This window comes from Plectropomus leopardus, chromosome 10, assembly GCF_008729295.1.
Source record: "Plectropomus leopardus isolate mb chromosome 10, YSFRI_Pleo_2.0, whole genome shotgun sequence".
Taxonomy (NCBI): domain Eukaryota; kingdom Metazoa; phylum Chordata; class Actinopteri; order Perciformes; family Serranidae; genus Plectropomus; species Plectropomus leopardus.
The window spans coordinates 4075011-4090325 of record NC_056472.1 but is presented as its reverse complement, the minus strand read 5'-3'; the positions used below and the strand labels follow the sequence as shown (position 1 = coordinate 4090325).

The 15315-nt window shown below is 38.4% G+C and overlaps 1 protein-coding gene across 1 annotated transcript in view; it reads left to right on the top strand.

Moving 5' to 3' along the window:
* The first annotated feature begins 527 nt into the window (after positions 1 to 527).
* LOC121949023 (inactive dipeptidyl peptidase 10-like) overlaps positions 528 to 15315 on the top strand; it is a 167958-nt gene continuing 153170 nt past the window's right edge. Inside the window, exon 1 of the mRNA XM_042494609.1 lies at positions 528 to 584. Coding sequence (XP_042350543.1) covers positions 528 to 584 — 57 coding nt within the window. The remainder of the gene's footprint in view (positions 585 to 15315) is intronic.

Sequence of the window (15315 nt, the reverse complement as noted above, 5' to 3'; positions counted from 1 at the left end):
AAGCGATTGTCATCAGTTGTACTACCTTATGCAATCTGCCCACATGGAATAATAGCTTTTATTCCAGTAAGAAGAAAAGCTTAATTCCTGCGGCGACTGTCCCCAAGTGTCTAATGATTTAGGATTTATGAGGCAAAAAACATATTTTCCTGGATGGATTATAAACCTTTATATTTATTTGCAGCATATGGCAGCCGCACTGTTCGCAGCCTGTGATGTTAAATGTGGGTTAGTGAGGGCTAACTTGGCCGGAGCATTACTGTCGAATGAATGAACAGCCCGCCTGCGCTCACAGCTGGCGCACCAGCAGAGCGAGTCTTTACGCGCGAAGCATCATTGGCTGAGAAGCCATGCGTATCACGGAGAAGACGGCGAACCAGTAAACGGCTCTGAACGGACCAGTAAACTAGTTTGACTGTGTCCCCTGTCTTGCAGTTTGGTGTGTGTGTGTGATCACTGTCAGCAGCAGTTTATCCGCGCGAGGACTCTCTCTGTTTCCCGGCCGGAGCTGTCCGCGGTGCTGAAACATGAACCAGAGCGCGGGAGCAGCGCAGCACAGCCGCCGCTACTCCAATGAGGACAAGGTAAGAGACAGTGCTGGACCTATGTGTCTACTACATCAACTGTCCCCTGGTTTGTGTCTCTGCTCCCTCATAACACAAGCTGCGTGAGTGAAGCTGTTTGCATGATTAACTTTCAGAAGTGCAAAGTCAGGCTTTAAGTTCCCAGGAAGGAAACTAAAGCACGTGGAAGAGGCGTGAGTGTTTTAAAAGACATAAAAACTGTGTGGGTGTGTCTGTGCATGTGTGTGTGTGTGTGTGTGTGTGTGTGTGTGTAACACTGGACAGAGTGTGAACATCTGAACAGTTGTTGTGCTCCTTTGGTGCAGTTACCGTGTCACATTAATGATTTAACAGGCAGGCAGGACAACCGATGTTCCGCTGGAGGACGGTCTCTCTCTCTCGAGTGCAGCCTCTTGATTTAATGATTTATGGGATTTTGAACACTATGGACAAATATGGAAGAGCAAATATTAACATTTAATATCGAACCTCGATATTGAATGTGATGAAATCGACGTTGGTGTTGGACTAAAGATGTTTCAGTGTAGAAGAGACCTTTAATTGCAGAGACAACAAATGCAGGGAGGATGTAATTGTCACTACACATCAGAAAACTACTTTGTTGGCAGTTGCGCCCCTCAAGGAGGGCAGGGGAGGTCATGGCCACCCTGATAAAATTGCTTGGGCCGCATGGCAAAATCAATTGTAGGCTGACATTACAGTATTTAAGAGACTGTGGCGCAGAAGGAGACACAGGAGTGGATTTTCACCCCTCCCCTCCTGCTACCACAAAAAAAAAAAACTGTCCCATCCGAATCCTAGAAAAATAACTCCTGTCCCATCTCATTCATTATGCATTTTTAAATAATAAGATATAGTGTTTTTTATATAATATAGTGTTTTCCATACCATAACAGCATATTTATATATAAAAACAAAGCATATTAAATAACACAGTTTTCTTACAGCATAAAATTTAACTCCTTAACAGCTGAAACAGTTTTACAGTACATCTTATTTTATAATATTTTGTTGTATTTTTTTAAAATATTTTTTTATTGTCACTTCACAATTCAATTCACTTTATGATGTATGTTTATGTTGATTGTTTCAGTATATTGCCTTTAATGACATTTCCTCTTAATATGATTATTGTATGTTTACTGTGTGCATGAAACACTAAGGCAAATTCAAACTTTAAGAGAAAACCTACATGGTACTAAAACTTATTCTGATTCCATCTGCTACAACTATGTGGCAAATAACAAGCCTTTAGTCCATTAGCTCGATGCTAATACATAACTGGAATTACCATTAAGGCTCAAATGGAGATTATCATAGCAACTGCGATAATATTATCTCAAAAAATGATCCATTTTACCTCAAATCCGTACCATTGAATATCAAGTGTGCTTATACGAATAAGAATACTTTTCCTAAGCTCTGTGAAAATGACTTTTAAAGCTGCTGACTAACTTCATGTTACTAGTTAAATATCTTTATTATGATTCCTGTTCCACCTACTCCCGTTGATTTTTATTTTCTTGCACCGACCCGGTTATGTGATGCATAGTTAAATTGCCTCACATCCCGCAGTGCTGCACTCATTTTCTAAGGTAGCTCAAACATAGTGTCATGTTAAACTTGCATTGGCCATTTTTAAAGAGGTCCTTTGAACTCTCACATAAAGACGTGAATGAAAATGGGTTTTGTGGATACCCACGAGTCTCCCCTAAACCTCAGAAGGCTTATTTACAGTAAATGTGTTGGTCCTCACGATCAATGTACTCCTTTAAATTAAAGGTGTATTCGTCTATTTAAGGAAAAAAACAACTATTCTACTTGAAATTGTTGTTGTAGTCAAAATGTTAACTGTATCAGTATTTATCTATGAACATCAGATATTAACTGTAAATAAGAAACCAAAGTATATCAGTAAGGGATTCCTTGTTCGGCCTACATGTACAGCATGATGGAATTCATAAAATTTAGGGACCATTTACATGGCAACAGTTCTTGCATGAAACATCATACTTTCATTGAAGTTTGGCATTCACACGGCTATGACAATGAGGGTCTAAAAGCGCAAACTTTTGAAACTGGGTTCCAGAGTGCAATCTTTTCAAAACATCACCCCTTCTGTCGCCTTGTAAAGTGGCAATGTGATCCTGTGAGAACGGTGATGTCATGGCTGCACTTTGCATGTGGTGTTCTTCTCTGGTGTGTCATAGCAAAGTTACAGCACCAACTACCGGCCTGGCATGCATACTAAAGTGCTTTCCGATTGTTTTTCCGGATCTGTGTACATGAAGACTGTTCATATGAACGAAGATTTTTTTTTAAAATGCAAAAGAAAGACTTTTCTGTTCTGTTTAGTAGGGCCGTTCTCATCTAAGTGTGGCTTTAGTTATGGCTTTTGGATCTGATGTGCCAGCCTAAGATTTTCGGTGGCACCATCTGGACACCTCTGGGGGCCCCACTGCTTGTTGGATAAGAAATTAAATGAGACTTTGTTTTATGAACAGAAAAGTTTGGCCTGTGGCCGGCACAACATTGTTATGAAATCACAAGGGTTTAATGCTCTGTCTGTCTCTCTGTCTGTCTAAGCTGTGTCAGCACGAACTCTACTTAGCCTCAGCTCCTCTTGGTTGCATCATTCATGTGACAGCATTGAACTTTATTCATTCTGAAGGACATTTCTGTACCTACAATGCTCAGTATACAAATATATAAATATATATGCCAGTTTATATTATATTATCTATATATATATTTGACTGTCCACCTATAGAAAAATAAAATACATGTGTAATAGAGGCAATTATTATAACTATAAATAATCACTAAATGGTACCTACACCTTCCTGTCCGATCATTTGTTGTATTAGATTTTTGTGAGACTAAGAAAAAAATGTACAGAGAGAAGCTTTTGTGTTATTTGTTACAAATATTACACACTTCAGGGCAAGTTTATTTGTATAGCACATTTCAACAACAAGGCACCTCAAAGTGCTTTACCTAAGACATAAACAGGTGTTAAGATATGAAAGAAACGCAATGCAATAAAAAAAAGAAGGCAGATACACAAAGAATGAAATATAATACGCAACAAAATCAGATAAGATGGAATAAAACTGAACAAACAACAAAAATCACAGTGCAGTGTAAGATATGAACACTTACAAATCTGATTTCATGAAGGCAAACATAAAAGTTAAAGCTTGATTTGAAAGAACTGAGAGGTGGAGCTCATTTCAAGTTTTCTTGCAGATATGTGGTGCATTGAAACTGAGTGCTGCTTCTCTGCTTAGCTTTAACTGGTCTGGGGACAGTCAGCAGGTCTGTCTGAGACAATCTGAGAGGTGTGGATGGTTCATTATGGAGCGGAACATCTGGAATGCAGAGTATCAATCCACCAGCGCAAAGATCTGAGAACTGTGTTTATGAACTCATTAGATCCAATCGCCAGAAAAAATGTTGGCATTGTATGTTTCTGCAGCCCAGCCAACATTCGTATGGGGCCCCATGTGGGTAGTAAATTAACTGATGAATGGGGCCCGTATGGGATTGTCTACTGATTTCTTAATGGTTCCATGAGGATTACCCACATGGTTGGCTTTATTCGAGTTGGCCCCTAATAAGATGCCCATTTTGGGCCCTTACCCACCACGGGCATTACCCATGTGGGGCTGGTATGTAATGGATAAGTTGAAATGTTTTGTTGCAACAATGCTGCAGTTAATACCATAAAACCTGAGCAAATTGGCTTGATTTCCTTCATAAACATGGAAAAAAGGCAATGAGAAACTTACCAAGAAACGATCCAAAAAATAGCAAAAATTAAATAAAAGTTACAAGAAAATAAGTTGTAATTAAAAAAAGGAAAACGAAAGAAAAGTAAAAGAGCTAAAAAGGAAAAAGGGCTCAAATAAAATAAAAAATATAGAAATAATGATAAATATATATCTTAAGACACAATTATAATAATTATATAGTTTTCTTGATATTTTTGCCCTAGTTATTTGATAATTTTCTTTTTTATATATTTTATTTAGTTTTCATCGAAAAAAAAGTGAGATATACAAACAAACTAACAAAACCACTGCCCACATGTACACAAAGCAAAGCAAAACAAAAACAAAAATAAAAGAAAATAAAAGAAAAGAAAAGAAAAGAAAAGAAAAAAAAAGAAAGCAAAAAGCCAGCTGGTAACACAAGGCTATTTGCAAGACTGTGTTGTTGACAATTCAGTGGCTTGCATGGCTCATGGCTCCTTTTAATTGTTGAAATATATATTATTAATAGCATCAGCTAGCTCTGAAACAGCGTTCACGGCAACAACACTGTCTGTGTGAACACTGCATGCGTGTATAAGGCAGGAGATCTGCAAGGTAGCCTTCACATACCGCTCACGAATCTGATGTTAGAGGTATCATGTCATGACATGTTTTTGCTGTAAATGGGAAGCCAGTAGATCAATGTCATCAGCACCCTCTCTGTGCATCTTCTAAATATAAAGGAAATACATCTAATCCATGCTGAGAAGTCAATCTGGATGTGGTGGACTGACAGAATAATGGACCAGTGGTTCAACCAACTGACATTGCTATTTCAAGAGCTCAACTAAAGCATGAAATGATAGCCTCTCTCTGAGGAACATAAATTAATTTCAATCACCTTGGCTATACACTCCACTTTGTGCATGTCTCATTACATCCAGCATTCTGCAGCCATTAAAACCAGCTGCACAAAATGGAAAATGAGGACGACTGTGACATTGCCCCCCGTGGGCTTTGAGAGGGAAATAAATGTGTGTGCACTGCTGGGGGCTAGCCAGTTGTTCGTTTTCGTGTCTCCTTCAGTCTGTCCATTAAACTGCGGATGTGAGCGCCACAGTTTTTCTTTTGAGACCAACAGTTTTTCTAATGACACTTTCTGAACAGGCTGAATATTGTAAACACAGTGTTAGACCTGTTAATGAGTTTCTTACTTTGTCACTACCATCTGTCTGAGAAAGCCATTTTGTGTCAGAATTACCCTGCAAGATGTAGTTTCTCAAAAACACAGATGTAGTGATATATCTCATTTTCATATTCTGACCCCCCCCCCCCCCCCCCCCCCCAATTTTCATTAAAAACAATGTTAAAATTATCATATCAAATATCACATTGCATACATTTTTTTTAAATGGTCTGTAATCTCAGTCCTCGATAACAAGTTCTGAATGTTGCTATGAAAACGTTCCTTATTTTTTCTTATGTAACATCAGTAGAACGTCTTATTAAAGAACATCAAATGTTTTCTTTCAAACATTATTGCAACTTGTAGGTAATGTTAGCAAAGCTGTCAGAATGTTCCCTGCTAGCTGGGTATATACATTTATCATGAGCCAAGAAAAGAGACTGGGTCATTGGTTTAGAGAGTTCTGGTCTCCCAGTGGACTATCAAAGAATTCAATGTAAGACTCACAGCAAAGAAAGACATTCCAAAACATTTGTCCCTGTGTGCTGCTATTGTGATCACACAGTTCCCACTAAATGGTAGATTGCCATTTTCTTACTTTGGTAGGATTCCCCAGCAGGAATGTTGTTATCAAAAGCAACATGTCACTGGGATATAAAAGTGCTTTGGGGCTGGACTGCATCTGCTGCGGGGAACAGTGCAGATAAAAGGCCCATGTCATGTTTTGCAACAGTGGGTGTTTGCCTTGTGCTCACAGCATGATTGGTTACGGTTTGGCTTGGAGTTTTTGCTATGTTTAGTTAACTGTTTGTCTGTTTGTTCTACTCTGCACTGTTAATGTTGGCAGTGGATCCACTCGAAAGCACTTTGACACTTCTTCACGTGTCTTGGGAGGATCAAATAGCTATCAAATATGAAAAAATGCCAAAAGTATTCAAGACAAACTGAAATATTATCGCTCATCCCATTACGTCAGTGAGCGGTCTGTGGAAGTGGCCTCAATAGGGTCTGCTCCTATGAAAAATGGCAGCTGAAGTGACACTGAAATCAGCTGTTGTCCTCCCTGTCTGATTAAAACGGCAGCAAAAGGGGCTCCAGAGGCTCAACACAGGATTATACAGATGGTGCACTGAGCTCTTGCAGCATTTTCCCGATCCTGATCAGCTCAATCGCTGGACGCTCTGTGTAGGTAGTAGGCGATAGTTAGAGCCAGTGAACATCCATCCTTGTGTTTGTGTTAGTTTATATAAAAGTGAAGAGCAAGCTAGCTGGACTTGTCGTTAAACTCAACTGAGAAGCGCAGAGAATACTCTTCTCCTGATTGTACTTTGCCAAATAGCTTGGGAGTCTGGATATACCATCATGTCACACAGAAGTGTAAGTTTCTTTTCTTATATACCAGCAAAAAAGTATTCCACTGTAAAAAAAAAAAAAAAAAAAATCTTTATAATCTCTTTGTAGTTTAGTTTGATATTTAAATCAATAAATGAACATAGCGTAACACTAAAAATATTTCTAGGCTAAATTAAATCAGGAGCGACAACAGTGTAGTGAATAGCACTGTGGCCCCACGGTAGGAGGGCCCCAGGTATGAACCCAGGTTGGAGCCATGTTTGGACCTATGGGTAGGGGTACTCCATGTGGTTGTTGTCTTGGTTGATTTCTCTTACTTTGTTCCTCAGTCTTTTGTCCTCACTGCCTAGTGCTGTAGCTGAGGAGACATAGACACACACACACACACACACACACACACAGGTTTGGTTTGCTCGTTCATTTTACTTAGCTCATAACAGGCTTGAACCAAGTCTCTCCAGCAGGTTATCATCCCAAAATGTCACAAATTGTTACTTTGCAGTGGACTTTTGCATCTATATGTTATGCTCTAGGCATCCTTCTGCGCATGCTGTCTACATTCCTGGTTGCCATTACTGTGATGTCAATATATAGCATATAGGATGCATGTGGTTATGTTTAGGCAACAATAGCCCATGGCAACCAACACCGGAACGTCATAAAATGCACAAGTCAACCAATGCCAGGGTGGTATGAATGCACGGATGGTTAGGATTAGGGGAAGGATGCACATGATAGGGTGTCGGAAAAAAAACATTACATTCAGACAGGATGCAAACACCAGACTCCCACATGACAGTTCAGGGTTGGTTGGATCCTCCCACCCGCCCTATAGGCACTGGCACACTCCTAATATTACAACATTACAGGCAGAGTTTGAACCTGATGCCATCCTGTGGCATATAATGCTGCTGCCACAGGTGCTTTCTATAATGTCAATGTCTATGTCTATAATAACACTACTACTGTCAAGCTGTGTTCTCAGCTGACACCGTTCAGTGGTGCATCATGCAGACATGGAAGGATTGCTTTGTAACAGCAATACAGAATTTTTACAGTGCAAGTCACAAATGTTGCAGTAAAAGATAACTTTTTCTATTTCATAACATACGATATATAAACCACTGTGTGGTGTTTTTGCATTTGATAAGCCTTTAAACTTACAGTTGGATTGCTCAAACTGGCTCAACCCTCTGGGTTGTATATTTATGTCTTACTGTTACCTAAGGCAACAATTTCCCACCAATACAGCTCCAGTGTTGTTTAACACAAGGCTGACTTTGGTCTGACTGCTCACTTAAGGGGGGCAAAAAGCAAAGGTTACTTATAATAACCCTTGTTCACAGGGGAGCACAGGTGGCCTCTTCCATACATAGCAGTGCACTCAGGTGTGCATGGACATGTTTGGCCAATTAAGATTGGCACACCAAAGCTACTACCACTTCTACCCAAACCTGGAATCCATAAAGTCAGAAACATGGGAAGCTGCAAGTTGACAAAGATACTGGACTCTATTGCTCATGGTGAAGTAAAAGCAACCAAACAGCTACTCTAGCATTTCAAAGAGGATGTTTGTTCAAGACAGCATGGCAAAACATGTGCATGGTTAAACACAAAGTAACTTGACGAGCTTGAGAAGTCTGAGGAAGAGCTGCTGAATCAAAACAGCCTAAAAATCTTTTGAACAGGAGCTGCTAGGTGTGCAGATCTATTTGTTTCTACTATGCAAGATATTTCTAAATATATATATATATATATGTATATATATATATATATATATATATATATATATATATATATATTTTTTTTTTTTTTTTTTTTTTTTTTTTTTTACCGCATATTTTTGATTACCTTGTTCCAGCATGGGACATATCATTGTTTCCTGGACTTCGTCATCTCATGTTTCTAGCTCTATCCCCTCCACTGAGCAAACAGCTTGCATCAACTCCATCACAGGGCAACAATGCTGTCTTCAGGGACAGGCTAGTGTGTTATTTAGGGGAAATCTCCCGGCACATTAGGGCCCACTGGAGAGAGACCCAGGCACCACGGGGAGCTCCTACTGTGGGACAGATGGGTGAACAGTCGGGCTGTTGTCGCCTCGCTCCCTGCAGAGACTGCTTCAGGAGAATGTGAATGAACAAGAACCTTTCACCAAAACCAACATATGGAAAGAAATCTCTGACACCGTATCAAGTTCTCCAGAGGCACTCAGGCATTTAGTCAACTGTGACAATTTGCAGTTTTATTAATTTTGCATTACATGCATCCAACAAGCATGAATCAAACAAGTAATCGGAGGATTATATTATACTGAAAGATTAAAGATTAAACTAGTTGGGTAACATAGTGTAAAAGGCAACAAAGACATTTTATGCATTAGGTGTAATGGGCAAGTCCCGAAAGAGTATGGCCACTGTCTGTTTTGTTTTTTTGTTTTTTTTAAATACTTTTAGATATTGTCCACCAGTCCACCAGTCCACCACGGGAATATTGTCCCATACCATAACATAAAATTTTTCCTTGTACATGTACAATTTTAATCTCATAATATTACAACTTTTTTTCTTGTAAATGTACAACTTTAATCTCATAATATTACAACTTTTTTTCTTGTAGATTTACAAATGCAATCTCATAATATTACAACTTTTTTCTTTTCTTTTTTTTCCTTTTAAGCTTAATCTTGTAATGTTAAGATTTTTTTTCTTGTGAATTTACAACTTTATTCTTGTAATATTATGATTTTTTAAACTCAGAATTATAACTTTTTTCTCAAAATCTATGTTTTGGGGTGTTTATCTTTTTCTTTTTGCAATATGGCCGTTATCATCCTTTGCAAACAAGAGATCATTCCTTAAGAGAAAAAATTCAGGACATCACTATATTGAATAGCAACATAACACTGTGTTGTAAAGTAGCTCTCAGAATTTAAATCGAAGCAGATGGGAAACTCTCTGTTTTTTTTGCATTTAACTGTCAAGAAAGCATGACTGTGTAACTCTGTAGTGCTTCCACTGCTGAACCTTGAGAGACAGCAAAGGACTGTAATTCTGAAACTGCTTTATAGTATTTGACAAGCGGCAGTGTGTCTTCATTTTCAGTGTATATATGGTTCTAGACAGATGTCAGAAAGTCCACAACAGTTTTTGAGTTGCTATTGAAAGACTGGAGAGAGGCGGCGCTCTGCTTACAGACAGCAGGATGAATCCAGCTGTCAGCTTTTTATATGCCATTGGCTGTCGTCCACATGATGAAGTCATGAGAAAAATCCTTGAAACTGGTTCAACTCTTACTTAACCATTGCCAGCTGTATCATTGGTTTGTTGTATATAAGCTTCTTAGATTTCATGGGCCCATTGTAATTGGAAAACAAACAACAAAGACAAGATAAGAGTGCTGTTCCTGTCATCGGATGAATCTGAACACAGTGGCTAACTCCCATTTCCAACATTTCTGCCTTTACCCAAGAAGCATTAAGCAGACAAATTATTTCAAAAATAGCAAATTCTATCAGTGTTTGTTCTTATATTGCTTGGGTCTTTTTGTGTCAGTGCGCTATAAAAAAAAAAAGAGGTGTAACCAGTGAAACAGCTGGAGAACCAATCTGAGTCCCGCTCTGAAAGGAGGTGATTGTGATTACAGTTTCCCTGCAGTTTTCCCTGCTTGGCTCTGTGAGGCATATAAAGCGCAAATCTAAGAAGACAGGAGGGGGGATGACATGCAATGCTGATAGATTGCATCATTGTGGACAGTGCAGGTGTGAAGTGATCTCCTCATTGCATGTTGATTTCATGTTGTCCAGGTGATTTCAGTGCATACTGTTGGCTTGACTGTGGTACAGAATGTTTTGATAATGACAGGCTTTAGCATGGTCGTATAATATAGGGGGTCGGCTCAGGGCAAGTGGATCTCAATATGGAATAGTTACAATTCTTTACATTATAGTCCTGGATAATTGGTCTGGTTCATTTGCTGTTGTCCTCTACATTAGTTGAAATATGTAGAATGTTATGCAGATGGCATATATAGATGTTTACCAATCAATTCTCATTTCCAGTTTGTCAAATACCAACGCTTTCTCACTCTCTTTGGTGTCTCATCATGACACGAAGGGCAACCTTTAGTGTACAAAAGGTCATGTTTTGTGTTAAAATAGGTATGATTGTTACATAATGTCACATAAAAATGTCATGCAAGTAACATCAGTGCACAAATTGCAGGCCGATGTAACTTATGTAATGTTATCTTAAAACAACTTTGGGTTTAAGTCCAGTTTTGTGTGACACATCCACCTCTAGTCTCTCTCTCCCCCTATAATATGTATTCATATATTCATTCATTCATTTATTCATTCATTCATTCAGTCATTTATTCATTACATTTTATTTTATTTCTTAAAAAATGACAAATATGTATTTCATTTGTTATTATGTCCTGTTGTTGTTGACATTTTTAATTTAACCTGTCCTTCATTGCCTTGATATTTACTGTATGTGTTGTGACACTGACAACAGTCATTGGTTGATGCATACCTGTAAGTTGTGTTGTAAACAACCAATTGGTCAAAAAAGAAAAAAAATCCCTATTTCCGCTCTCAGTGTGTCCAGTTCCACTCTTCCAGCACAGTAATGGAGGCGGTGCTTGAGAGTGCAACATAAAGCAGCCACTAGATGTGTCCGTCAACCCAGCTTTATAGATTACTAGTTTGCTTATATTTACATTGGTTGCTGGGATCATTTTTTATTTATCCAGATTTTTGACGGATTTTTCTCATAAGTGATTGATTCAAATAAATAAAAAAATAAATCCCAATCTTCCATATCCATCAGTACTTTGTTCTTCCCCTTAAAACAGTCGGTGAGGCGTGCTACCTAATTGAGCACTTTGCAGTTGCCCCCTCTGGAAATACTGTGAGCCAAACTCAGCAAGCAAGCAAGCATTCAACGAGGGGCAGCACCTCTTCCTGTCAATCACAGGGTGTGCTTCTCTTCATCCAGCAGAGACACCGTTTGGGAAGATTCTCTGATGCATGGTGACTGAGAAGATTGTGTTGAAATGGAGTGGAAAATGGTTTCTATTCTTGGCGGCAAGAGCAGGTGAAAATGTAAGCAGTCACACTAATGTTCATACATAGTAAGGCACAGGTCACGTACATTATGTAAAGTGGAAATATACAATAGGTGCATTTAGCCACATAATGAGAGCATTTAATACTATAGATTATCCACAAGAATACAGCAGAGAGAGAGAGTCACGTCCAACCAACCAACAGATTTTTATGGCATAGATAATGTCTCTGTGCCTTCTTACTTTAACACTTTATAACCTGAACAAATTGGTTTGTCCTCCTTCAATGGCATTGGTAGACAGCAATGAGTAACTTAACAAGACATTAGTAAATAAATAATTTTAAAAAAGAAAGAAAATTTAAAATAAAATAATCAAAAAAAAGGGGGAAAAAATAAAAAGGAAATGTTAATTAACAAAACAAAAACAAGCAAGAAAATGACAAATAAAAATCCTAAAAATTGAAAAAAAAATATTCATACATTTTTTTTCTTTGACATAATTTTAAATAAATGGTTAAAATAATTATTCATGTAGGTTTCTGGACATTTTCCCCTAGAATTGTTTTATTTTCCTCTTATTTTAGGACTAATTATCAGGTCACTTTCTTGGCACCTTTTACTAAACTCTTGCAACTGGCAGCACATCTACTGTCAAGTTGTTCATTGACTTTTTCCACATGTTTTTGAAAGAAATCAAACCAATTTGCTTTGTCTCATGGATTTCATTGCTTGTGAAAGGCAACTAAACACAGCACAAGAAAAGTGATCCGTGTTTCAAGGACTAAAGAAATCAAGACTTACACTGCCTTTGTATGTGTCTATCATGGTATCTACTTTACCATGGCGTATCTACTAGGAAATTTTAAACTGTGACTGAACTGCGGCCCCCAGGCTTGCTGCAGGTGTGAGATGAAGTTAAAATGTGTTGAATCATATGAACATGGAAGACTTTTCTGATTTGATTTGTTGGAAATGAAGCCACTCTCAAGGACCTCATGTCAAAGTCAGAATATAATTACCTTGTTCTTTCTACTTTGATTGCAGGGCCTTTCATTTCTTGTAAAGTCTCCATGAAAAAAATTCTCTGCCTCTTATTTCAAAATGTTCAAGGCCAGCAACCTTTTCTTGAAATTGGGTAAAAGCATTAGCAATACAAGAATGGTTCCTTGCTAATGGAGACCCTCACATTTACAGGAGTGAAAAAGATGAGATCTCTTTGGTTTGTATTTATGAGCAAGTAATTGACCTTTCCTACTTCCCTTTCAAAATGGTGAAAACTGATGCACTCTGTGAAGCACAGGCGTTAATTGAAAGCCCCTTACAATGAATATTTCAGGAGTGGTGTATTGTTCGCACAAACAACATCCTTGAGAAACCAGCCAACATTTTGAAAGTGGGTCACACCAACAGTTTCCCCCAAACAAATTAATTATTCTCGGTTGTCATTAAATTTTGTGCTCTGCAGATTCAAAATGCAATTATGTTAATGTTTTTTTCATAAATTTGGAAATGTCAGGTCCTTGCACAAGTCATGGGCTCAATACAACAAAACATTTTCATATCTAAAGAGATGCTGCAGAATACCTGATTGAGTTTATGTCAGTGAGACTAATCCTATATAACGTATTTGCTGGTCTATGGTTTAATGCCATGCAATGACTAAGCAATGTATTTATACTCTCTATGTACAGGAGACAGAGGTGTAAAATGTACTCAACCTAATTGCCAGAAAACATGTTGGCATGGTACGTTTCTGCAAACCATGGATATTTTATACTTTATTATGCATTAGATACAGTGAAACCTCAATTTTCAACAACTCTGTGGTTAATGTGTGTTTCGATTTAGGCCCAAAAACTACTTGGTTATGGTCTAAAATACCCATTTTGATGGAGGCAAAATTCCATTGGGAAAAGCAGAGAAGTCTCAGTAAAAAAACTATGGCTTTTCATGCCTGAATAGCTGCTGGAAACACAGTGGTGGAATGCTACAAAACATTGAAGTGTGGTGCCCCAAAAAGCTGCAGGAAAATAAAATTTATAACCTACAAGAGCTGCTGAGTAAACAGAAACTGGTTGCTAAAACACTGTCATTTTTGTCTAAAAAGCTCCTGAAAAAAACACAGGCAGGTCACTACAAAATACTAGTATTTGTTACCTTAACCTTAACATAGTGACCAGTCCCTACAAAATTCTGACTTTTGGTGACTATAAAGCCATTGGAAAACAGTGTCCATCTGTTTGGTGCTGTTTGGTGCTTAAAAAGCCTCTGGAAAAGAGTGACCGTTCAATTCACAAGATGCCCATGTTTATTACTTACAAACCTGTTAGAAACACAGCAATGACTTACTAAATTATACCTACTTCTTCTGCTGATCTCAGACAGTGGTCTGCAGCTTGGCAGGTGTGTCTAGGTGCCACATCATCCACCATCCCCTTGACAAAGTCAGCTCATATGCAGTATTGAAGAAAAAAGGATAGTACACATACATAATGTGACAATATAATTTAAGATTTGCAGAAACATACAACGGCAATATTTTCTTGTGGGGACAGGGCTGATATTCTGTTCAAACAAAATACATGTGAGAAACACATTTGCATGTCTTTCACCATTCCATAAATAGTTGCTATTAATAAGCTAATATAGCAGGAGGACAAAGATCATTTTTTATTTAAAAAGTGACAAAAAATGTACTGAGCTTTTAAAGAGTAAACGGTTGTGAGAAGGAAGGAAATAAAACTTGAGACACATTAAAAGGAAACTTTTCAAATGTAGAAAAAGGAGAGTATGCCACTACTGCATCAAAAAAGAACAAAGCTGTGTCTGCAAGCTGTAAATTTCATCCAAACTTAGAGCGTTAGCTGGTGCAGGGAGGGAGCGGCGCTGCAGAGGCTCTCGGAGGCAGAGAGTGGGCCAACTCCAGAGATTTTACCCAGGGGATGAGATCAGAACCTGGGGAGCTGAGCTCCAGAGCTCCAGAGGCATAAATCTCAGCCCTGATGTATAGGAGCTTCCCTCACTCTGAATGGACAAACTGCATTATTAGTTATACAGTTCATAGCTGCCAGAAACATCACCTATTAATGGGTGTAAATCTGGGTCAGGAGGAGTGGTGCCAGCAGCAGAATGATCTGTTATGGAAGGAGTATGGACTGTGTAATTAGCTGACATACCCGCCTTGCCCCTCCATTAAATCTTGATCAAGGAATCATATTCAGGTTAGGAAATACACACACAGTACATTCAAGTTTAAAGTGTTTCTACAGCTGTATGGACTAATCTGTGGGATATTCCCATTAGCCGACAAAGCAATTTGAACTGAATACTCCATCTCTCTAATGGAAACCCTGCAGATTCCAGTT